We start from the raw sequence: 22,163 nt of genomic DNA on the forward strand, positions 1-22,163 counted from the left end.
AATGGGGATAATTTAAATGAACTGGATCATATCCGACCAAACATAAAGATACACATTTTGTTTTGTCATAGGCAGACATCCTGCAAATAATACAATTAAAAACATTATATTTCAACAGATGTATTAGTAAGTATAACTTCATTATTTCATCGAACAACCAAACTAAAACATGAATGTTGAGTAAAATATTACTCGACTTGATAAACACCAAAATTAGTTGTTCACATCATTGTGCACTTTCACATTTTAGCTAAACAAGGAAAGGATTGCTGCCTTCATCTTTACTAACATTCAAGTAAAAAACAGACTGCAGAAAATTCAGTGTGCCGCTACAGTCTTTGGCTGCTGACAGCCAGCTGCAGAAATTTCAAGGTGGAGTTTTCCTTTATGTTGGGATTATAGCTGACTATTATTGTTAATCTTGTGTGACACAACCTGAATGAGGACTGGATCTTGATTATTGAACGATCAAAACATTTATATTTATTCAAAAGGGATTATGCAAACTGCAAATAAACTCGGGTGAATTTCATCCACCCTATTCATGATTTTCATTGTGTTGCTGAGTTGCATGTGAGTGTGCATGAGAGTTGCAAGTTGAATGTATGGTCAAAGATTTTTCCGGAGCCACACAGTTGAGCTCTATGGGGTTGCAGGCTAGTTATTAAGCCTATTCTTACTGCTTTATGACGTAAGTTGTTTAAAAAAAACGTTCAAGGGGCCGGTAATAATTATAATATATCGTATCGTTTTAAAAACTTTGAAAAAAGAAGAAAAAGAGCAGAGCAGGTTCACGCGCCTGTGCACGCGCCGCACTGAGGGCTGCTGGGAAGGAGCCGGGTTGACACGTCACTCAGGTCAAACGGGAGGAAAGATGGCGGCCACCTACGAGAGTTTCAGCTTGTAAGTGCTACAGATAAACATCGTAACATCACATCTCTTTATATCTAGGCTCATAGTGAATGAAGAGTCAGACAGTGTTTGTAGTGGCTTTACATTGACGTGGCTAACGGTATTTCCGCTAAACGCGTTACATTCTGCGCTGTTAGCGCTCCGGCCATGCAACCGATCCAACACCTGACCACAGGGAAAGTTCTCGTCACATTTTAGCCTTTTGAATACAAGCTGACTTGTAAGAGCATGCCATTGACATACTTTTCCTGTGCTCGTAAGTGAAGCTACATGTTGTGGTCTATTTTGGAACTAGCTACTTCGACGTGTGCTACAGGGTTCCATTAGCTCAGGTAGCTAACAGGGTATTTAGTGTGTCAGCCCTCTCTCTAACACAGCTGCTGCTCTGTGCTTCATGTAAATGTGATTATTACTGATGAACAGCTTGTGTCTCTGTCTGTGCACTAGGCGCACCACACCAGAGAAGTTCTACATAGAGGCCCTGGATGATGGCGCCTCGGATGTCCTGGCTATTGACAGAGTGTCCACTGAGATGACTCTCACAGGTAAGCACGGGGTAGGACGTGACTGGGCTCCAGCGCACACACACACACACACACACACACACACACACACACACACACACACACACACACACACACACACACACACACACACACACACACACACACACACACACACACACACACACACACACACACACACACACACACACACACACACGTAGTTGAATGAGAACACACTAAAGTCTGTGTGTGCAGCACTATTCAGGAGTGTATGCATGTAGGGCTGTGACAATAAACGCAATACCGCCATGGTGTAAACCGCAATCATTGTTGCAGCAGGTGTGCGTTGAACTTGTAATACATTGGATGCATTTACACTACATTGACAGTTCCACCTGCAACCAATAGCAGAGGCAGTGGTCATCTCTTGACTGTTAATGACTTGCAGTAAGGTAAAATACTTAATGTTTGAGTTTAAAAATGCCCCATGTCATTTTAGACATATTTGTAACACTTAATTTTTGAGACAATGTATATTATAATAAAGAAAAAGTTCCTCTACACATTTTTGAAAAAGTATTTGTGAATCTTTATTTAAGGGTTCAAAAAAATAATTTATATTTTTTTGGCAAAAAAATTAAAAATAATCGGCCTATTAATCAGTAATTTGATCTGCCTATAATCAGCATCAGCCCCCAAAAAATCCAGATCGGTCGGCCCTAATTTGTATTAACATTTGATTTTTTTTGGAAGTCTCTCCAGTTAATATTGTTGACTAGAGCGTTTTCATGCATTATAATAACACAAGTGTGATTGTCAGATTTTCCATCAATTAGTAAGTTATATTGCGTTAGTTCTTTAGTAAGCGAACATTGATATACTTTAAAAAAAAAACTCATTCACTGACTTTGTAAATACACTGCATGTTATGGGCCTGCAGCCGAGGTCAGCAGACACACTGACTGTTTTGAATACTTTTGCAGATGTGTTTAGACTACCAGAGAAGAAATGGACAAGGCCATATCACTATCTGCATTGTCACAGGCAGAGAGGAAAATGGAAACCATGTCTGTTGTACACTGGCAATGAATAAGGAGACCTAAAATTGTCTGTGTATTGGAATGCATCTTCTTAAAAAAAATAAAATAAAAAATGTTTTAACTGTATCAGTAGCTGTGTATCTGAATCTTATGGCAGTGGGGGCGGGACCTGATAAGCCTTTGGCTTCTCCTGCCACCCTTCGGACGATAACACAAAGTAATATGTATGAATATGCAAAGAGAAAATTGTGTATGTTGTGTAATTGTCCGGAAGAATAAAAAAAATAAATAAAAAAAAATACATTCCAATGATATACAGGTGAAACTTGAAAAATTAGAATATCGTGCAAAAGTTCATTTATTTCAGTAATTCAACTTTAAAGGTGAAAATAATATCTTATACAGACTCATTACATGCAAAGTGAGATATGTGAAGCCTTTATTTGTTATAATTGTGATTATTATGGCTTACAGTTTATAACAATCCCAAATTCAAAATCTCAGAAAAATAGAATATTACATAAAATCAATAAAAAAAGGTTTTTAAATACAGAAATGTCGGCCCTCTAGAAAGTATAATCATGCATATGTGCTAAGGACTTGGTTTGGGCCCCTTTTGCATGAATTCTTGCCTCAATGTGGCGTGGCATGGATGCTATCAATCTGTGGCACTGCTGAGGTGTTATGGAAGCCCAGGTTGCTTTGATAGTGGCCTTCAGCTCGTCTGTATTGTTGGGTCTGGTGTGTATCATCTTCCTCTTGACATTACTCCATAGTTTCTCTATGGAGTTAAGGTCAGGAGAGTTGTCTGGCCATTCATGCACAGTAATACCATGGTCAGTCAACCAGTTACCAGTGGTTTATGGTACTGTGGGCAGGTGCCAAGTCTTGCTGGAAATGGAAATTGTCATCACCATAAAGCTTGTCAACAGACAGAAGCATGAAGTGCTCTCAAATCTTCTGGTAGATGGCTGTGGTGACTTTGGATTTGATAACACAGTGGACCAACAGCAGCAGATGACATGATACCTCAAATCATCACTGATCCAAATTAAATGATGCGTTTCATTTGGAAATCAAGGTCCCACAGTCTAGAGGAAGAGTGGAGGGGCACACAATCCAAGGGGCTTGAAGACCACTGTCAAGTTTCAACAGTCAGTGATGATTTGAGGCACCATGTCATCTGATGGTGTTGGTCCACTGTGTTATCAAGTCCAAAGTCACCACAGCTGTCTACCAGGAGATTTTATTTTAGAGCACTTCATGCTCCTGTCTGTTGACAAGCTTTATGGAGATGCTGAATTACTTTTTCCAGCAAGACTTGACACCTGTCCACAGTGCCAAAACCACAAGTAACTGGTTGACTGACCATGGTGTTACTGTGTTGATTGGCCAGACAACTCTCCTGACCTGAACCCAATAGAGAAACTATGGACTATTGTCAAGAGGAAGATGATACACACCAGACCCAACAATACAGACGAGCTGAAGGCCTCTATCAAAGCAACCTGGGCTTCCATAACACCTCAGCAGTGCCACAGGCTGATAGCGTCCATGCCACGCCGCATTTAGGCAATAATTCATGCAAAAGGGGCCCAAACCAAGTACTTAGCACATATGCATGATTATACTTTCTAGAGGGCTGACATTTCTGTATTTAAGATCTTTTTTTTTATTGATTCTATGTAATATTCTAATTTTATGAGATTTTGAATTTGGGGTTTTCATAAGCTGTAAGCCATAATAATCACAATTATAACAAATAAAGGCTTGAAATATCTCACTTTGAATGTAATGACTCTATATAATATATTATTTTCACCTTTTAGGTTGAATTACTGAAATAAATGAACTTTTGCACGATATTCTAATTTTTCGAGTTTCACCTGTATATGTTGACAAACTGACCAATTGCAATGGTGTTTGTGCGGCACTAACCACTATCTGTTCCCCTGCTCTGGTCCTCAGTGCGGAGGGACATCCCTGGATCTGCTGAGACCAGGCCAATATGTGGCATCATGGGCACTATACGTCTGGTGGCAGGTAAACATCCATTATCTTAATGCATGAAGATTATCGTTGCGTCAGCCCTGGACAAAGAATGGACTCACTGTACGGCAATGAGCCAGCTGTTCTAGAAGTGTTGATTTGATCAGTGTGTGTGTGTTGCTCTGCTGTGCGTTCTTCTCTGTGTCAGGCATGTACCTAGTGGTCATCACAAAGAAGAAGAAGGTTGGAGATCTCCTGGGCCATGCTGTGTGGAAGGCTCTGGACTTTGACATCATCTCCTATAAGAAGACAATCCTCCACCTCACAGACAACCAGGTGGGATCTTTATGGGGTTCCATCATGCTATAACTACTGATGGATGAACAAGTACCTTAACTAGAACCTCTTCAAAGTCTCTATAGGTTACTGTCCCTGCGTTCCAATACCCATACTTCCCTACTATTTAGTATGCCAGAAAAAGATTTAGGATGTCCCAATACATGCATGTCAATTGTAGTATGCTGAAAATACCTAGATGCCCCACTAACTCCAACAGCATTCGTCTCTATTCTTGACATTTCTCGACATAATGAAAAAAAACTTCCTTATGTGATTTTTTTTTCTCTCCTGTGGCCCTAAAACTCTTCTGTACTTTAGTATGTAGTATAGTATAAAGATAAGTATGTGAATTGGAACGCAGGGTGACTGTCCCTGCTGACAGAGAGTGAAATGAGATGGAAACAGTCATCTCCCTCCAGCGGTCAGTGTGTGTTCTGTCTCAATGTGGTGCTGGATGTGTTTTCAGATGCAGGACAACAAGACCTTCCTGTCCATGATCAACAACGTGCTCCATACAGACGCCTTCTACTTTGCCACAGACTACGACCTGACCCACAGCCTGCAGCGCCTGGCCAACACCAGCCCTGAGTTCCAGGAGATGAGCCTTCTGGAGAGGGTAGCAATGATACTGCAGATAATCTATTTAACACATGTACTGTTTATACCACACTGCTGTATGTATATATACCGTATATTGGAAGTGTGGACATTTCCCCATTTTAAGAGGCATCACAATGCGGATGTGAAAGATTCGGCACGATTGACCAAGACGGGAACCAGGGTGACTTTTTCTTGCACTGGGTTGAACCTCCTTCATATCCAGTCTTTTTATTAAGTATTTCTCTGTTCATGCTCCTTACAGTCGGCCAGTGTGGGTCACACCTAGAGCTGTCAATCTTTTGGAATCCCACGATTCAATTCTGACTCCTGGGGTCACAATTTGATTAAAAATCGATCTTTTCGATACAAAACGATTCCCGATACAAAATGTTTTCATGGATTCAGTTCAAAAGAGGATTTCAGGATCTACTCCAGTCCACTGAGTGCTAAGAGGCGTTGTGGCAAATTATGGCATGAAAGCCAATTAAAGACCATGTCTTATCCATCTACATTTAAGTCTATTTTAATGTGAAGCTTGCAATGCATGTGATTTTAAGTCAAGTCAACATTACTGGCGGCAGCAAAATACATATTTAAAAAAAAAAATGAATAATTTTTTTGTCTTTTGTATTTGGTTTATATTAACATGTGGTAACTGTCCTTGTTCCAGGCTGATCAGCGTTTCGTCTGGAATGGACACATGTTGAGGGACCTCATGGCACAGCCAGAGGTAAGACATAATTACTCTTCTCATTCATTGCATTGATATTTCCCTCTAATTATGGAATACGTTGCCTATATATTAGCCTTGTTTCCACTGAGTGGGTCGGTTCGTCTTGGCACGCTTTTATTTGCATTTCCACTTTCAAAAGTTGGAAAGGGTACCACGATAATGGCGCTTTTCCACTGCGTGGTATCAGCTCGACTCAACTCACATTTTTTGCGTTTCCACCGCAAAATCATGGTACCTGCCTGGTAGTGGCTGCTTTATTGGTATTGCCTCACTCTAGGTTCCAAGCGAGCTGAGCCGATGCTAAAAGGTGACGTCGGCAGACTGCCGGCCACTGATTCTGTTGTATATTACTCCCAAACTCTCCGGGACTTTTCTCGCCGCGTGCAGCCTTCTCTGGCTCTCTTTGTTGATTTGCATCACAGATCCGAAAACACTTAATGAAATGTCCATACATTCTCTAAGCTCACCCAGTTGTTTTGGTTGTTGGGGTTGTTACTTTAAACATACTGTACACGACAGGAGAGGAGACATGTAGGGCAGCTAGCAGCTAGCCTATAGTAGCCAGCTAGGACAGATAGCAAGTGATTACATTATAAGCCTCGGACTGCACTGACCCGCTCTGAGCCGACCCAACCCACTGGGTGGAAACGAGGCATTACTGTCCTATTTCAGACACTGGAGGGCTTTAGTGTGTTTAAAAAGCCAACTGTATTTGTCACCAACAATGCTTTCATCTTCCAGCTACACAAGTTTGTGTTTCCGGTCATCCATGGCTGTATCCTTTTCTTGTTGTTGTCAAACTGCCACCTTTTGTTCCTTCTTATTTATAGTGTGAGATCGTTGATGTCTGGCCCATCTCACCATCTTATCTTTTGTTTATTGGAACCTTTATGTCTTTATTATCAGAGTTATGATATTAACTGTGCCATGCTAGTCAAGAGGCATCATGGCCTGGATGACCATTAGCTGCAAGTCACATGTACAAAAACAACACCAGACTACAATATAGTGCTATGGAAGTATTTGAAAGACAGAACTTGAGGAATGCTTGCCGAGTAGGCATTATTAATGTGTTTTCTTTCTTGGTGCATGTTATATTATTATATATATATATTTTTTTTTTATATTTTTTTTTTGGCATTTTTATGCTTTATTGATAGTGCAGAGAGCCAGAGGTGAAATGGGGCAGAGAGGGGAGTGACATGCAGAGAACGACCGCGGGTGGGAATCGAACCCGAGTCTGCTGCTGGGCCTGGCCCGGGGGGGGGGGGGGGGACGCCCTACCAACTGAGAGCTAAGGGCGCCCCGCATGTTATATTCTTATGTACTGTATATAGGACTGAGGTCTTACTGTACCATGTCTGTACTGTTGGTGTCTTAACACTGTTTGACCAGTCATCATCCTGAAGTCCAGCTGTATCAATGGAAAGGTGTTTGAATGGAGTATTATCTCCAGGAGGAGCTGTTTCAGGGCCGGGGTTCGCTACTACGTCAGAGGTAACACTGCTGCCTGCTCTGCTCACCACTCATCAACACTGGCCCTGCGTTCCAATACCCATACTTCCATGCTATTCAGTGTGCCAGAAAAAGATGTAGGATGTCCCAATACATGCACGTCAATTGCAGTGTGCTGAAAATGGATAAATGCCCCACTAACTCCAATGGCATCTTGGAGTATTCATCTTTATTTTTGACATTTCTCGACATAATGAAAATGCAAAATCTTCCTTATCTGATTTTATTTCTCTCCTGTGGCCCTAAAACCTTTCTGTACCTTAGGGGCACTTTACACGGTGAAAACGTGACAGTTTTCATTTTTTTGGTTAGAAAAAAAAAACCCGTTCGGACGCAATTTATTTGAAATCTTCACTCGTACACATGTTTTCAGAGGAAACGGGACGAAATCGCTGTAGTAAGCATGTCAAGCCAATAGTCAGCGGTGACACTTAGCCTAGTAGATAGCTCTTCCGGTACAATTCGATGCATAAAACCTTACTGTAACCGAAAGTTAATGCCACTAACGTTCATAAAGCGGTTGGTGTAAGCTTGGGGTTACAAATATTGTAAATGACAAGCTTTCTGTCCTCTTATTCCACCACATTGAACTTGTGAAAACAGAAGACATGCTGATAGTGAAGGGGCTTTGTGAGCGGCTACCTTCCTGTTAGGCGTACTTCAAAATAAAAGTCAACTCACGTTTGTCCAGTGAAATGCCATTAATGTTTAGCCAGTGAAATGCTTTTACTGTGAAGCCGTAGCCTTAATGCTCCTTTTGTTGAATAGTAACTTAACCGCTGCGCGCTGAACTATGGATAGTGTTTTTAATGTAGAGAGAGCCGTGTCCCTGGCATATAGAAGCTACACACGTTTATTTTGCTAGAAAAACCGGCAGAGCACAAATCTTTCCCCAGACAAAGTGGCCGGTGGTCTCAATAACTTACTAATCGCTTAGACTAAATTGGCGAGTGTTATATTTGAGCCCTGCACGACACTCTCCGCTGATCACAGTGATGGTGCCGCGGAGACACCGTGCATGTTATGTTGTCTTCTAACTTTATAACTCGCGTGTGGGTACTTTGACAGCAAATGTTATAGACTATGCATGTGTGAAGTGGAGCCGTGACGTCAGCGTTACCAGGGAAAATGGTTTCGGTGTTTACAAGAAACCAAAACCGTTGTGTTTTCCAAAAAATCCTCCCTGGGAGTAGATCTCAAAAACTTGCGGTTTCATGCCTGCGTTTGCTGTTTTCATGTAAATGATATAGTGCATCCGCGAAAATATTTTTGCGTATGCATCGTGTTGTCGTATAAACAGCCCCTTAGTATGTAGTGTATTAAAAAGAAAGAGTATGTGATTTGGAACACAGGGTGGATCTAGCTCTATTGTCCCAAGTCCAGTGTCTTGTGATCTTCAGCAGACACCTTTGCAGTATTGCTTAGTGAAAACACACACTTTTGCAGCTCCTTTATGACCAAAAGTAGTTATTCTATTTTTGTATGGAAAGAAAAAACTGTAACAAATGAAATGTATCTTTTACATTTTAGTTTCATTTCTAAACATTCAATTGATGTTCATTAAACTAACCTGCTGTACAGATAAAACCAATCTGCTATACAGGCACATCCAGTGGACATTAAGTCAATTTAAAGGCTAGTTGTTGTCGCTACTTGTCAAACACTTGTTTTTGTGTGTGTGTGTCTGCAGGCATTGATTCAGAGGGCCATGTGGCTAACTATGTGGAAACGGAGCAAGTAGTGCAGTACAACAGTGCCAAGGCCTCGTTTGTCCAGGTGAGCCAAAGCTATGATGCTACGGGAGAGATTTGAGTCCAGCATTCTCAACCTGTACATGTTGAATATGTTTTAATAGAGGTATCGGTTCATTAAAGCAGGATGGTGGTGTGTTGATTCACTATGCTCTTTTTACTCCATAGACAAGAGGATCCATCCCCCTTTATTGGTCCCAGAGGCCCAATCTCAAGTACAAGCCCAAACCACAGATCTCCAAAACAGTGAACCATGTAAGCTGCCTTTACTCAAGGCCCTGTGTGTGTGTGTGTGTCTAACTTTCCCTGCGTTCCAATCCCCATACTTCCCTACTATTTAGTATGCCAGAAAAAGATTCAGGATGTCCCAAATACATGCACGTCAATTGTAGCATGTTGAAATTACAATCAATGACCCACTAACTCCAATAGCATTTTGGAGTGTTCATCTTTATTCTTGACATTTTTCAACATAATGAATAAAAAAAATCTTCCTTTTTCCAAAAAGATTCTCTCTCGTGTGGCCCTAAAACTCTTCTGTACTTTAGTATGTGATTTGGAACGCAGGGACAATTCCTCTTCACTTTTCATGCAGTTTTCTTCTTCTGTGTTTTAATCTGGTTAGTTGGATGGATTCCAGAGGCACTTTGACTCCCAGGTTATTCTCTATGGAAGACAAGTCATTTTGAACTTGGTAAGATGGAAATATTTTGACTTTTTATACAACACATATGACGTTAACCTAATATTACTTACATTTGATACGACACATACAAACTAACTACGCTGTGAATATATTTTACTCTTATCATATTCATATTTAAAATTAACTTTTTCCCCCCCAACCTTTTACTTATTATATGAATGTATTGTACCCATTTCTACACCTTTTTAATTAACCTTTGCTCAATTTCATCAATGTGCCAGCTAGATACTGATTTCCCAAATGACATCACACCATGCCCAAGGATTGCTACATGTGTATGGCTGTTTGCATGATTTTTGCATTCTGAGTTCTCTTATTATTATTTTTCTTTCCACAGATCAACCAAAAGGGCTCAGAGAAGCCACTGGAGCTGGCCTTTGACAAGATGGTGACCAGCTTGGGTAACGGCATGATCAAGTGAGATTCACCACCAGTTCAGTCCTGGAGCCCTCACATGTGTCTGGGTTGTCTCAGTGTATTATATACAGCTCCGGAAAACATTAAGACACCAGTCTGGATTTTTCTCAAATCTTCATCTCTACATAACTTATTAAAAATGCTCTTAATGACAAAAAAATGTATTGGAATTTGGTAGAAATGTTGTCAGTAGTTTTATATTATAACACCAAAATGTTCTTTCTACTCAAACATATGCCTATAAATAGTCAAACGAGAGACACTGAATATTTGGAGTGGTCCCTTAATTTTCTGCGGAGCTGTATATAGCCAAGTTCCAGGTGGGGTCAATATGAGGCTTACCAATATATATGTTGTATGTTTGCCTTCCTGCAGGTACATAGCCTTTGACTTCCACAAGGAATGCAGTCGTATGAGGTGGCACCGCTTGCAGATCTTGGTGGACATGGTCGCTGAGATGCAGGATGAATTTGGGTCAGTGTGCTTTTTTCACATTGTTTGTGTGTGTGTTGAGATAGTATATAGTAACAGTCTCTATAATATTACATAGTGTATGTTTGTACACTAAACCAAAAGTGTGTGTGTGTGTGTGTGTGTTGAGATATTATATAGTAACAGTCTCTATAATATTACATAGTGTATGTTTGTACACTAAACCAAAAGTGTGTGTGTGTGTGTGTGTGTGTGTTGAGATATTATATAGTAACAGTCTCTATAATATTACATAGTGTATGTTTGTACACTAAACCAAAAGTGTGTGTGTGTGTGTGTGTGTGTTGAGATATTATATAGTAACAGTCTCTATAATATTACATAGTGTATGTTTGTACACTAAACCAAAAGTGTGTGTGTGTGTGTGTGTGTGTGTGTGTGTGTGTGTGTGTGTGTGTGTGTGTGTGTGTGTGTGTGTGTGTGTGTGTGTGTGTGTGTGTGTGTGTGTGTGTGTGTGTGTGTGTGTGTGTGTGTGTGTGTGTGTGTGTGTGTGTGTGTGTGTGTGTGTGTGTGTGTGTGTGTGTGTGTGTGTGTGTGTGTGTGTGTGTGTGTGTGTGTGTGTATTCAGATATTTCCTGGTGGATTCAGATGGGAAGGTGCTGTTGAGTCAGGAGGGCACGTTTCGCAGTAACTGCATGGACTGTCTGGACCGTACCAACGTCATCCAGAACCTGCTAGCTCGAATCTCACTCCAGTCCCAGCTGAGGGTAAGGACATGTGCTGGACACAATAATGGAAACAAGCAACAAAAAAAAAAAAGCTGTGCTCACCTCAATTCATGTTCTTAAAGGTCACATATTATGCTCATTTTCAGAAGGTTCCAAATTGTAGTTTGGGTTTCACCTAGAAAAACTGTTTTCATGGTGTATTGTCCAAAAAAATCCTTAATATGTATCACCATATCATTGCTGAATCTCCTCTGTTTACCCTATGTCTGAAACGCTCCGTTTTAGAGCATGTCTTTTTAAGCCCTTGTGACGTCATAAGGGGAGAGAGAACTGACTGGGGTTTTTGTGTGTGTGTGTGTGTGTTCGTGTGTGCGCGTGCCTGCAGAGAATGGGAGTCCTCCACCCAGGCCAGCCGATTGAGGAGCAGGCAGACTTTGAGAAGACCTACAAGAACGGTGGGCTCTCCCCGACACAACACTTGGCCCATAGTAGTTTGCTTTGCACTAAAAACCTTCCGCACGCTTACATTAAAGCTTTGTTTCCTATATTGTCCCCTTCCCCCGACCGTTGACCTCCAGCCTGGGCAGACAATGCTGATGCCTGTGCCAAGCAGTACGCCGGCACTGGAGCCTTGAAGACTGACTTCACCAGGTGGGTTTGCACACGGCCAACGTCTAGCTAAACACGTACCTGCCACTGACAAGCAGACAGTGTAGCATGATGAATCCTGATGACAGCAACCCTCCGTTCCAAATCACATACTCTTTCTTTTTACTACACTATATACTAAAGTACAGAAGAGTTTTAGGGCCATGGGAGAGAAAAAAAATCAGAAACGGAAGTTATTTTTTCATTATCTCGAGATATACTGAATACTATAATAATAATATTACCGAATACTGCTAAATGCTATTGGAGTTAGTGGGGCATTTGTGTATTTTCAGCATACTAAGATTGACGTGCATGTATTGGGACATCCTAAATCTTTTTCTGGCATACTAAATAGCAGGAAGTATGGGGATTGGAACGCAAGGCAAGTTATTTTGACCTGCTCTCTAGTGCCACCATCAGGAACAACAATACATTCCAAATGCCCATCGACTTTACCCTGACTGTTCACGTCTTCTGACCCCACGGTTCAGTTGCTTGGACCCACTCTTCACCTGAAACAGAATGATTAATCATTAGTCATGTTGTGTGCTGTGTTGAAGTCTAGAATACTAAAGCGTACTCCACATGTTGACATTGCAGGACAGGGAAGAGGACACAGGTTGGGCTTCTGATGGACGGCTGGAACTCCATGATCCGATATTACAAAAACAACTTCTCCGATGGTTTCAGACAGGTGGGTCCAAACCGCCAGAGTCTGTGTGGATACCACATGGTCCCTCAAGGGTCTTTCTTTTTTTGAATATTTAAAAAAAAGAGGGGCTTAAGATGTGCATTCACAGGCGCACATGACTGCGGTCAAGGCAGCCCCACATACAAGGCCTGTATTTTGAGGAGTAGGCTAAGGACCAATTTTCTGTGATGTAATGGAAAGCAACAAGTAAAGAGTAATGAGTAATAAGTATACAGTAATAATATAACTTTTGAAAATAGTTAACGAGTAATGTATTACTTTTTTTGATTAACAGTCCCAACACTAATTACAGATACATTCAAGTGCAAAAAGATCAGAAAAAAGTAGCTGTTAAAAGAGGAGTGAATAGTTGCTGTGTTTTGAATCAAGCCCCAACCACAGTGATTTCTACCAGCATCCAATAAGGAAGTGACAAACATTGCAGTAGCTGCCGGTGGCCACTAGGAGGTGGTACCAAAAGTGAGCAATTTTTCGTTGACTCACTTCTTAATCAGGCCGTTTTCAAAGTCTTATTAAACCTATTTACGGCCTGGTCCACAAAACCATTCTAGTCTGTATGTTTAGGTCATATCTCCATGACAACACTGAGTGGGATGAATTTTTTTGTACCATGCTAGTTTTTATTCTTTTGGAGGTTAAAATGTATGAATAATTAGGGGCGCGATCTCTTGAGTGACAGCTCTCCGCCCGTTGTCCCTCACTTTGCCTCAGAGGTATACGTCAGCTAGATGGGCGTATCTCCCTCCCCACGTCGTCACATCGATGCCCTTTTTTCGGCAAGAGGAGTGAAGCGGAGTGAAAATCTCACAAGACGGCGACGCGCATAAGTCAGGAGAATGGGATGCAGTCTGAATAACTGAGGTCAGCCCTGATGCTACATCCATTTTATATACTATCTATGGTTTGAATGCAGGACTCCATTGATTTGTTCCTGGGGAACTATGCTGTGGATGAAGGGGACTGGACCACCACACTGCAGGACCCCAAAGACTGGAAGTTCCTGACGGTAAGAAGGGTTCAAGAAGATTCACTGATGACTTTCTCTTTGTCTAAAGTTGTCTGACTTGTGACTGATGTTCTCTTGCTTTCTCCAGTTGCCTATCGTCATGGTGGTAGCATTCTCCATGTGCATCATCTGCCTGCTGATGGCTGGTAAGACTCAACTCACATTAACAGATGACTTATCTTACACCACAGGCTGGGCTAACTTGCTTTAGCTGCCCGATCAACTTGCAGGGGCGTTAGTTTTATCTGACTATAGGCTACCCTTAAACTGTGTGCATGAGGCACGCCAACTCACAACAAAAACACCTGTAGCATGGGCCGCACACATGGGTGCACCACGATAACACTCACACTGACTAATATAACCTACTCCAATTAGATTTGTTTACATTAGTTTTATTTTTTCCAATGCATATTTGGCGGTTGCAGAATGTGTTGTAACACAGTGTGCCCTGCTCTTCCCTGTCAGGTGACACGTGGACTGAGACCCTGGCCTACGTTGTGTTCTGGGGAACAGCCAGTGTGGTGACCGGCGGCCTCATCCTCTTCAACGGACTGGACTTTGTCGACGCTCCCAAGTTGGTCCAGAAGGAGAAGCTGGACTGAATGTGTGTGTGTGGAAAGCAGCTTGGCCCTGGAGAGCTCAACACCTCATCCTCTGGCTCTCCATCCCTTTACCCCCAGCACCAGCAGCCCCAGGCCTGGAGCCTGTACTAACAGCAGGCTGGAGGCTGGAGCCAGGGCCAGGCCTCGTGCACCACAGTGGAGGAAAGACTTGAGAGAGGGAGTGCACGGGGCCTGCTGCTGTCCACACTGCAGACAGTGTCACGTGGACAGGACTGTCTGTCCACAGCTTCTTACTGGACACCAAACCTCTAGAGTGGCTTCTACTGGATGGCATTGTTCCTGATTTCACAAGAAGAATGCTGTGGGACCTTAATGTAAACTTGCAGTTTGTCCCACTGCATAGGGATTCATAGGGATCACATTCAGCTGTTGTGATGACACGGCACAGCTGTAAATTATTTACTATATGTTCTGTTCATTTGCCTTTCTTTTTGTTTGTTTGTTGCCTTTGCCAGTATGTCTTCACAGTACAGATGCTCTGTCCAGGTGAAGCACTGCCTGTTTGAAAGTCTCCATTTCAAGACTAGTACCGGTCCATGAGGTTTCCTCTTCCAAAGGCTTCTGCCACCATCTTAGTTCTACAGACAGGGTATCATTGGAAGTCCTCAGTCCTATTGGCAACATGTTGAATGATGCATTTGAGCAGTATTTTATCACTTCAAATGTTAGTTGTTATCAGTAACCTGGTGAGACCAGCCTGGTCTTGCACATTCATTTTTCCACTGCAGATCGGTCTGGACTTCCTCCAATCATGGGGAAAAGGGTCAGTCAAAAAATGACTGGGCCAATCATGGTCCACGTTCAGAGCTTACATTTGTCCCTTACAGTGGAAGGCAGCTTCTGATTGGTTCATGTAGTCGTCAATCTAGCCTGGCGAGACCAGCAAAATCTCACAAGTCTATTCGTCGATCTATGTTGACGTCAACGACTACTACAACCAATCAGGGGCTGCCTTCCACTCACGGACGGAAAGTGGGCAGGGTCCGGTCTGACTGGAGGCTAGATTGACGACTACATGAACCAATCAGGGGGCTGCCTTCCACTAACAGACAGGGTCGGGCTCCTCCCCTACGGAGATTGAAGAAAGTCCAGACTAGGCTTAGGTTAGCATCATTTAGAGCCACTGTTGAATAATACTGTGGAATGCAGACATGAACTTAAATGATCTTAGTGCGTGGTTCAGAACTGCATCTAGGCTGATAGAACAAAATGGAATGAATTGGGTGAATTCAACCAGTCAATCACCTTGGTCACGTGGAGGTTATGTCTTCTTCTTTTTTGTTGCACAGAAATGAGTATTTCATTGCTGCTCTCAAATAGTGTATAGTCAGAGGTTTAAAACATAGCTACAGTACTGTTAAAATATCCAATGTTGTCTAACCTGCTAAATCTGAATACTATCTAGTAGGCACAGCGGCTTTGGTGAGGCTACGGGTTGCTGTTGTAGAGCAGCAATAGTGTCAGGAGAGCAGCTGTGTTTTAGAATGGAGGGGCCCACGTGTATGAGGTCATTCTTTCATATAATGTTGGTCATCACATTAATTCCATTTGTCCTCGAACCCAACCACTTTTCTTTTTTCTTTTTTTTTTTTTTCTTTTTTTTTTAATCCAGTCGTGTTGCTGTATTGGATGCTATCATTCAGCTGCACACGGACCATCTGAACTAAATGACTGCTCGCTTTGATGGGAGTTGGAGGATGGATACATGTGGATATATTTCAGATTTTGCCTGTTAAATCAATGTTGTGTTATCTCTGACATTCCAAGAATATATATTTGAATTGTTAACAATGTTTGATCATAAGTCGTGTAAATTGAGAAAACTTAAGAGTGTTTCGCTTGATAAGGATCACCCAAATGCATCATTAACTTCTCTTTTTAAAGGTAGGTGTGTCTTTCCCATTTCAAGAACCCCCAGTATGAACACAACAGTTTTAAGAGAATTTTTTGAAGAGCGATTCACTAGTTTTCACTATGTTTGGAATGTTCTCTTTGTATATGGTATGAACCAAATTCATGAGTGGTACAGACCTGTTGTCCCCCAATGGAAAAACACTGGAATCATAATGCCTTAATATGAATGCATTTGGAGTTTAAACATAAACTGAAACTAACTATAATAAAATATATATGACAAACTACGTGCAAAGTTAATATTCTGGTAATCCGAACATCGTGGCTCACTCATTGACTGATTTCGGTTACATTTAGGAACAACACTTAAAGCTGGGGAGGAGGATTTGGGGAGAAAATGGCAGTTGGGCTAGAGATTTTAATCCAAAACTGCATTCTATTAGTAGTTGCACTTCCCCTCGTTCACCTCCCCTCAGCCCTTGGTATGACGTAACAGCATACATTGCACGGAGGGAACTTGGAGCGCGGAGGGAGACTGGGTGGGGGAGGAGCGGGGGATTTAAATGGAACCCACTTGCCCTTGTAGTCGCAATGGACCGTCAGTTACATAGGTAGTTCTGAATGCAAATAATACAGAATTATAACATTCTGCTAAGGTAGCCTATATTGCAGAAAGCCATTTCCATAGCATAACAAACATTGAATTTCGACACGGTAACTCAGATTATCAAGATAGTGTTGATACATGTAAATTGTTTGCTCCGACGTATTTTCTTATTTATGTTAGTTTCAACCAAAAACATTTGTTTTAAATAGTCCATGTATTGCAATGTGTAAACTGCAATACATTCACTGGATTGTTCAATAGGATAGTCTAATTGAGGCATTTTGGAATATATTTATATATATATCTGTCCTGCGGGTGGCCGCGATGTCCCTAAAAGCATACAGTCTACCGGAAAATAAAAGGAGAAGAAGAAGACGAACAATGCACTGTGGGTGACATCCACCTCGGAGTGACCATGGATGTTCACTTGATCACTCAGCCCTCCGAGGGTCTATATCACGAAGTTCACTTCAGTTTCCAGACATTTGGAACGACACTTATGATGGCGGCGGGGATTCCCCCGAGGGCAAGTGAACGAGGGCATGTTGAACGGGTATTGGAACGCATACCTCAACCGCTCCACTTGTTCTCTTTGGTCCCTCCCCTATGGTACTTCCCTGACACGCTCTAAAACCAACAAAGTTGTGCCAAAGTGAATGGACAGTCCCAACAGCCAATAAGAACAGAGAATCGGAGCCTCGCTCTGATTGGTCAAAGTGTACAGCTTATGTTAACTTTGACCAATCAGAAATCACATACCTCAGCTTTAAAGTAGAGTCAGCAATTCTGAAGAATCACTTTTTGTCAAAATCAGTGATCCGTTATATGTACCTACCGTGTGTGCGCTCAAAACAAATACAGTGTTAATACACAGCCCGGGCTTTGTATAGCCTACAGGTAAACAAAGGGCCCACTGTAATGAGCAACATGTCCGTTTACAGTCCCTAGGCTGTGTATTAACACTGGATTGTTTGCATCGCACAGTTTTTTCTTTTGTTAATATAATTTATTTTCATTTTCAAAATATATATGACATACATACAAAATAACACAAGAATACAGGGAAGAAACAGACAGATAAACTCGCCAACAACAAGAAAACCAACATAGTGATCTAGCTTTCATGGCAGAATGGGAATGATCCTGGTGGCATTGATAGAAATGAAGTAGGAAATGAATGGGTTCCAAATCCTCTTAAATTGCTCCTCCTTCCCATTTCTCAGATATGTTATATTTTCAAGATGGATGCAGCTCAAGTCACGTATCCAGTTGATATGAGTAGGTCGTTGGCTTCATTTCCATTCAAGGAGAATAAGCCGTCTAGCTATTAAGAGTACAGAAATATGCCATGCTATGCTAGTGTTGACAGAGAATGCTGAAAGCCCCAGATGAGAGGAAGCATTTCCCAAAAATCTACATAGTTTTTTGTGCTGTGATTCGTGTCAGGTTGCTCTATAGGAGTCACTAATGAGAAATTAAGACCAGAAAAGTAGTATAATATTTTTAAAGGTTTTCTAAGATTCTTTTTAGATTAAAGGTAAATATTAAGCAACAAATAAAAAGTCAAAAAGCTGTCATGAAAGTCACTTCAGCACTGCTATATGGTCGAGGAAAGGCTGCCATATCTGCTTACATTTTTCTACTTTTCCCGAAATTTCATGCAAAACTCCATGCTCCTTCATAACATTTAAACATTTGAACTAATCAATGCACATATAGTAATACCACATTAAATACTGTACATAATATACAATTACATAAACTAATATCAACCTTATATTAAACATGACAGTCATCATACTATCGGCAGTATTAGTATTTCAATATGCAATATTTACTTTACACTGTGTATTTTTACAACCCTCTGCATTTTACATCACACTTCTCATATTTATATTTACATTTTTCTGAATTATTATAATTTTTTTCTGTCATTTTGGAGCAACCTGGCAAAAGAATGTCCGCGATGAATAAAGTTCTATCTGATTTTTATCTTTGAAGTGAATCATTTCTCCATAAATCAATTCTCATTCTATACCAGGCAGGTAGGCTTGGAGTTGGAAATGTTTTTCTCTCTAGTACGCCCACTTCTAAATGCCTTAAGATGTTCAGTGCATCTTCTGTGTGATGTGCACTTCTAGGAATTAGACATTTTGGCACAGGCAGTGTTCCATACATAAAGAGGAAACCACAAACCAGCCTGTACAGTCCACCCTGTCTGTGTACTCAATGATCGGACACCTGCTTTTCTCTTGTGTGGTTGCATTGCTGCTTCCTCTCAACACTAAAGACCATATAGCCACAAACAAGTCATGACACCGTTGAGCCACAGGAAGGATTCAAGTTTCAACTTGTCTATGGATAAGCAGACCCCTAGCTTGTAACAGGGTATGGCACTCCTCCTTATACTCTTTATCAACTCGTTTGAATGTACAGTTGAAAATGAAAGACTAAAATGAACATCAGTTTAATAATGTAGGTTGATAATAAATCACTATTAGTCAGAACAGAAAATCTTGACTGGTAAATTCATTCACAGACAAAGGCCTTGTGCCATAATAACCCTAGGATTAGTCAGTGCAGTCCCTGCCTTTATGTCTCTGCTATAGAGACTAAAGCACTGTGTTCAGCTAAACAATGCAGGTTTTAAAACAGCTCCCTGTGGTGACCTCTCTATTCAAAGTGTTTTGGAAATCAACTTATGGACTATCAAACTTGTTTAATACATACCCAGTCCCATGTCACATATTTAAAATATTTTCTGAAACCGGCATTGTTTACATTGTTGCGCTAGCTGAACCACCTTTTTTCTACGCCCATTGCAGGCACATAGCTTTGCTGTTTTTTTTTAAAGCCTCTACAGACTTTTAGCAGTATTTATAATGATTTTAATTCTTCTAGATTTACTTGTATGATCAATGCTTACAGTTTGGGAAAGAGTCTCAACCTGGCTGTGGCCTCTTATTAGTCAAGAGCTACCTACCCTGTGTTCCAAATTGCATACTTTCTACCATTTAGTATGGTAGAAAAAAGATTTAGGATGTCCTGATTCTTGTGGACAGATTAAGGACGGTTAGTAAGACCCGGATGTCTACTACATCCAGCCAAGATTTTTAGTGTAGAAAACAGCATCCTATTTGGGCGATTCTGACCCATAATCCAGTGCGAACCTGAAGTGACGTTACATCAACGGAGTCTCCATATGAAAACAAACGGGGATGTGACGGATATAAAAGCAAGAGGCAAGCTCAAGGCGCAATGTTATGATGAAATAAATGAGTAAAAGTATGTCCCAATTGCATGCCTACTGCATCCTAAATATATTCTTTTTATCGTCAGATGTAGTATGTAGAATAGAAAGAAAAAAGAGTATGTGATTTGGAATGCAGGGCTAGAGTCATCCACTGCACCAGACACAGTACTCACTAAAGGGGCCAAACAAACCAGTTAGATGTCATTCTTGTAAAAACAGAGACATGGAAAAACTGTCAATAAAGTGAACTTCCTACCTTTGCATTGCCAGTCCTACCCCTGACCTAGAGTTTGACATACTGACATTTGTAAGGATTAAAGACAGAGAATTTCTGGATGCAAACAATCTTTTTCATGAAACCTGTACAGTGTTGCTGTGTAATTGCATGGTTGAGCATCAGCTTGACGTGTCTTTGCCTGTGTATCAGACAGGTTGGTGTGCTGACAGACTCCACATCAGTGAGGAAGTGCATCACACGGACCGCACATCACATGTAAACAGAACAATAAACATTTCCTTCATTATAAAACATAGGTACAACCTAGGTAATACTGCTTATCATTCAGAGGCATAAGAAGAGAAGTTAGATTTACCTAAGCTTGAAATCAACACTTTATTGAATTGTGCTGCCGTGCATACTCCCGCTTATGGCGATCATAAAAAACCAACAAACAGAAAAAGTACACACAGAACAAGAGCACCTTGGTGCAGTAATAAAGTTTACTTCTTGCATTTCATACACTGTCAGTTTTTTATATTATTCATCATGCAACAAGGGCCGTAGCCGGGATAAAAAAAAATACAAAGGTAATGCGACATGAGGGTACGAGAGGGGGGCGCTGAAATGCAAAGGTAAAAGGTAGGCTACCTTTTTCTAGCCTGGATATCCAGACCCATATAAGGTCTGGCCACGATCAATAGACCCTCCCAACTCAAGGTGCGGCACCTACACGTGCATTTCAAATACCACTGCACGCAATTGAATAGCACTACAACCAATCAGTGCAATGAACAAGGTGACGTTTTAAGCCCTGTTCGTTTAGGGAACAGCGAGGTTAACTGGTAAATTAAACTTTTGCAGTGGTCGGTCGGCAAAACAGAAAATTCCTCTTTCTTGCTAATGAAAGATTTGAGTGACTTCTTCCAAATCATTAAGTGTTGAGGCCAAAGCCGCCTCAAACTCAAGCAACATATCCGCAGCCATCTCTGTTGTTTCTATCACGTGCTGGGGCCAGTTCAAAACTGGTTACAGCCTGATACCATGAACCGGTTGGTTTCACACCGACCACAGCCATCAAGAGAGCTACGTCATTACCTCACTGTAAACGTCTGTGCACGTCGCCCGATGTTGCTGCTCTCGTAGCTAACGCTTAAGCTAGCGCTAGCTTTATGCACAACAGCAGCTAGATAAGTACACATGTTGCCTCTCGCTTTGCTTTGTTAACCAAACAGGACTCATACAGCGTATTTTTCGCCGGTCGATTTGATCGATATGTTCGGTAGCCTAATTATGTTGTGTTTACGTCTCGTAGTAGCGGCGTTTTTAAATATGGCGGGCATTAGGTTTGAGTTTGTCTGGTTGGTCATGATAATCCCTCCCTCGGCCCTTGACGTAGGCGGTTCACATTTTCTAACCCGGCTCAATCCTGTAGCTGGGATTAAACAGTTTTTTTTACAGCCCAGAAAAAGGGCTCTAGCTCCGAACTAGCTCCGATTTTGCGGCGGTGTGAAAGGGGTATGTGTTCTGAGTCGCAGCTACAACCCTGGTTGTTACTTCTTAAAGGTA

At 41.4% G+C, this 22,163-nt stretch overlaps 1 protein-coding gene and 1 long non-coding RNA gene across 2 annotated transcripts; both read left to right on the plus strand.

The window, feature by feature from the left end:
• The first annotated feature begins 868 nt into the window (after nt 1-868).
• Nucleotides 869-16,774, plus strand: sacm1lb (SAC1 like phosphatidylinositide phosphatase b). The gene is made up of 20 exons (XM_080040001.1): nt 869-903; nt 1,360-1,457; nt 4,427-4,501; nt 4,656-4,783; nt 5,253-5,402; nt 6,057-6,116; nt 6,861-6,894; nt 7,515-7,616; nt 9,325-9,410; nt 9,554-9,640; nt 10,011-10,079; nt 10,429-10,508; nt 10,884-10,982; nt 11,569-11,707; nt 12,054-12,123; nt 12,247-12,319; nt 12,920-13,013; nt 13,945-14,037; nt 14,126-14,183; nt 14,506-16,774. Exons 1-20 carry the CDS (start codon nt 875-877, stop codon nt 14,640-14,642), a joined length of 1,761 nt encoding a protein of 586 aa, XP_079896127.1. The 5' UTR covers nt 869-874; the 3' UTR covers nt 14,643-16,774.
• A 4,225-nt stretch (nt 16,775-20,999) lies between these two features.
• On the plus strand, nt 21,000-22,007 carry LOC307259428. The gene is made up of 2 exons (XR_013845157.1): nt 21,000-21,510; nt 21,541-22,007. It is a non-coding gene; the product is annotated as an uncharacterized lncRNA (long non-coding RNA).
• Nucleotides 22,008-22,163: the final 156 nt, after the last annotated feature.

This window comes from Ammodytes marinus (genome assembly GCF_949987685.1).
Source record: "Ammodytes marinus genome assembly, chromosome: 13".
NCBI classification, from domain to species: Eukaryota; Metazoa; Chordata; class Actinopteri; order Uranoscopiformes; family Ammodytidae; genus Ammodytes; species Ammodytes marinus.

Excerpts from the sequence above, each read along its gene's own strand:
- sacm1lb (XM_080040001.1), top strand. The coding sequence starts at position 875 with ATGGCGGCCACCTACGAGAGTTTCAGCTT. Across the intron at positions 1,458-4,426 it reads CACTGAGATGACTCTCACAG|TGCGGAGGGACATCCCTGGA; the intron begins GTAAGCACGGGG and ends TCTGGTCCTCAG. Across the intron at positions 12,320-12,919 it reads TTGAAGACTGACTTCACCAG|GACAGGGAAGAGGACACAGG; the intron begins GTGGGTTTGCAC and ends TTGACATTGCAG.